The sequence below is a fragment of the Carya illinoinensis genome, chromosome 4, assembly GCF_018687715.1.
Source record: "Carya illinoinensis cultivar Pawnee chromosome 4, C.illinoinensisPawnee_v1, whole genome shotgun sequence".
NCBI classification, from domain to species: Eukaryota; Viridiplantae; Streptophyta; class Magnoliopsida; order Fagales; family Juglandaceae; genus Carya; species Carya illinoinensis.
Window position 1 is genome coordinate 21432876 of NC_056755.1, and position 1573 is coordinate 21434448.

The 1573-nt window shown below is 50.3% G+C and overlaps 1 protein-coding gene across 1 annotated transcript; it reads left to right on the forward strand.

The window, feature by feature from the left end:
- Positions 1–670: 670 nt before the first annotated feature.
- LOC122306351 lies at positions 671–1573 on the forward strand. The gene has a single exon (XM_043118780.1). The coding sequence runs from the start codon at positions 671–673 to the stop codon at positions 1571–1573; it is 903 nt and encodes a 300-aa protein (XP_042974714.1).

The window sequence follows — 1573 nt, forward strand, 5'->3', positions numbered from 1 at the left end:
GAACGTTTGCGCAATTCTGTTATTTTTGTGGCGTTTTGGGACATGGAGACCGTGACTATCTGCACTGGCTTTCTGTGAAGGAGTCTGCTGGTTTCTCCGAGTTACCCTATGGACCATGGCTCCGAGTTGGGGGTGTTCCAGTGAGCACACGGCTTCGTCCGGATTCGACTGCTGCGGATGACCCTGACCAGTCTTCCTCTGCTGCTGTTGATCGGTTCGAGGGGTCGACACCGACAAATGGGGTGGTTTCTAGCTCTCCTCCACGTCTGTTGATGGTGGTTACCAATGTTCTCTTGTGCCAACCTGCTCCTGCTGTGGGTTCTCCCATCTCTGTTGGGTGGTCTGATGGGCCCGGTATGGGCTTTGGGCCCAGCCTTGTACCAACTTCATCGGGTTCGGCCTCTTTAGAGAAACCCCAATCCCACGCCCCTTTCTTCTCTTCCCGTAAGGAGAACCAGCACCTTTCCAGCGTGGGTTGTGCCCGTCGAGCTCGTCTTCCTCGCCCCCCACTAACTCCATCAAAGCGGCAGTTGCACGTGAAACTTGTTGGCGATTCGAGTAAGTTGATCCCTTTGAAAAAGCAGAAATCGGATGAAGATGCCTCTTTGGTGGAGGTTCCGGTCAGATCGGCGGAGGCTAAGATTCAGCCCTGCCGGAGCCCATGAAAATCATGAGCTGGAACTCCCGAGGGCTTGGGAACCCTCGGGGCATTCCCACCCTCCGAGATTTTGTTCGGAGGGAAGCTCCTGACGTGATGTTCATCATGGAAACCCGATCTCGCACCGCTCGAATGGAGTTCCTCAAAGTTCAGATGGGCTTTTCGTGCTTTTTGCCGGTGGGTGGATCTGGTCGACGGGGTGGCGTGTGTCTCTTCTGGCGTAGTGAGGTAAATCTCATTTTACGTTCTTATTCTCCTTTTCATTTTGATGTGCTTGTTTCGGATTGTACTTCTGGAATTTCTTGGCATTTGTCTGCGATTTATGGTCATCCGGAGACATCTCTTCGACACAATACCTGGAATTTGTTACGTTTACTGAAGGACCAATTCTCTGGGCCATGGTTATGTTGTGGGGACTTTAACAAGATTTTGGATATCTCTGAAAAGTTGGGTGGTCGGGTTCGACCTGCTAGTCAGATGCGAGGCTTCCGAGAGGCTTTGGATTACTGTCAATTACGTAGTCTTCCTGCTGTAGGCCCTTTATATACTTGGTGTAATTTTTGGGAGGGGCCTGCTCTGATTCACGAATGGTTGGATCGTTTTCTCAGTAACATGGATTGGCTGGCTTTGTTTCCAAATTGTCAAGTTTCCAATCTCCCCACACCGGTCTCTGATCATTTGTGTTTGGTGTTGACTACAGATGTCTCACTGCAACCTACACCTCGGCGGACTCGTTTATTTAAATTTGAGTCTATGTGGGTGGGCGAACAGGGTTGTGAGGAATCCATTGCTTGGGCTTGGTTTTCTTCCTCTAACTCTTCCTTGGTGGATAAAATTGCACAGTGTGGTCGTTATCTGTCGGACTGGAGTAAGGCCTGTTTTGGCAATGTTCGCCATGGTTTGGCTAAAAAATGA

Bases quoted from the DNA above. Each gene is read 5' to 3' on its own strand.
- LOC122306351 (XM_043118780.1), top strand. From the start codon at position 671: ATGAGCTGGAACTCCCGAGGGCTTGGGAACCCTCGGGGCATTCCCACC.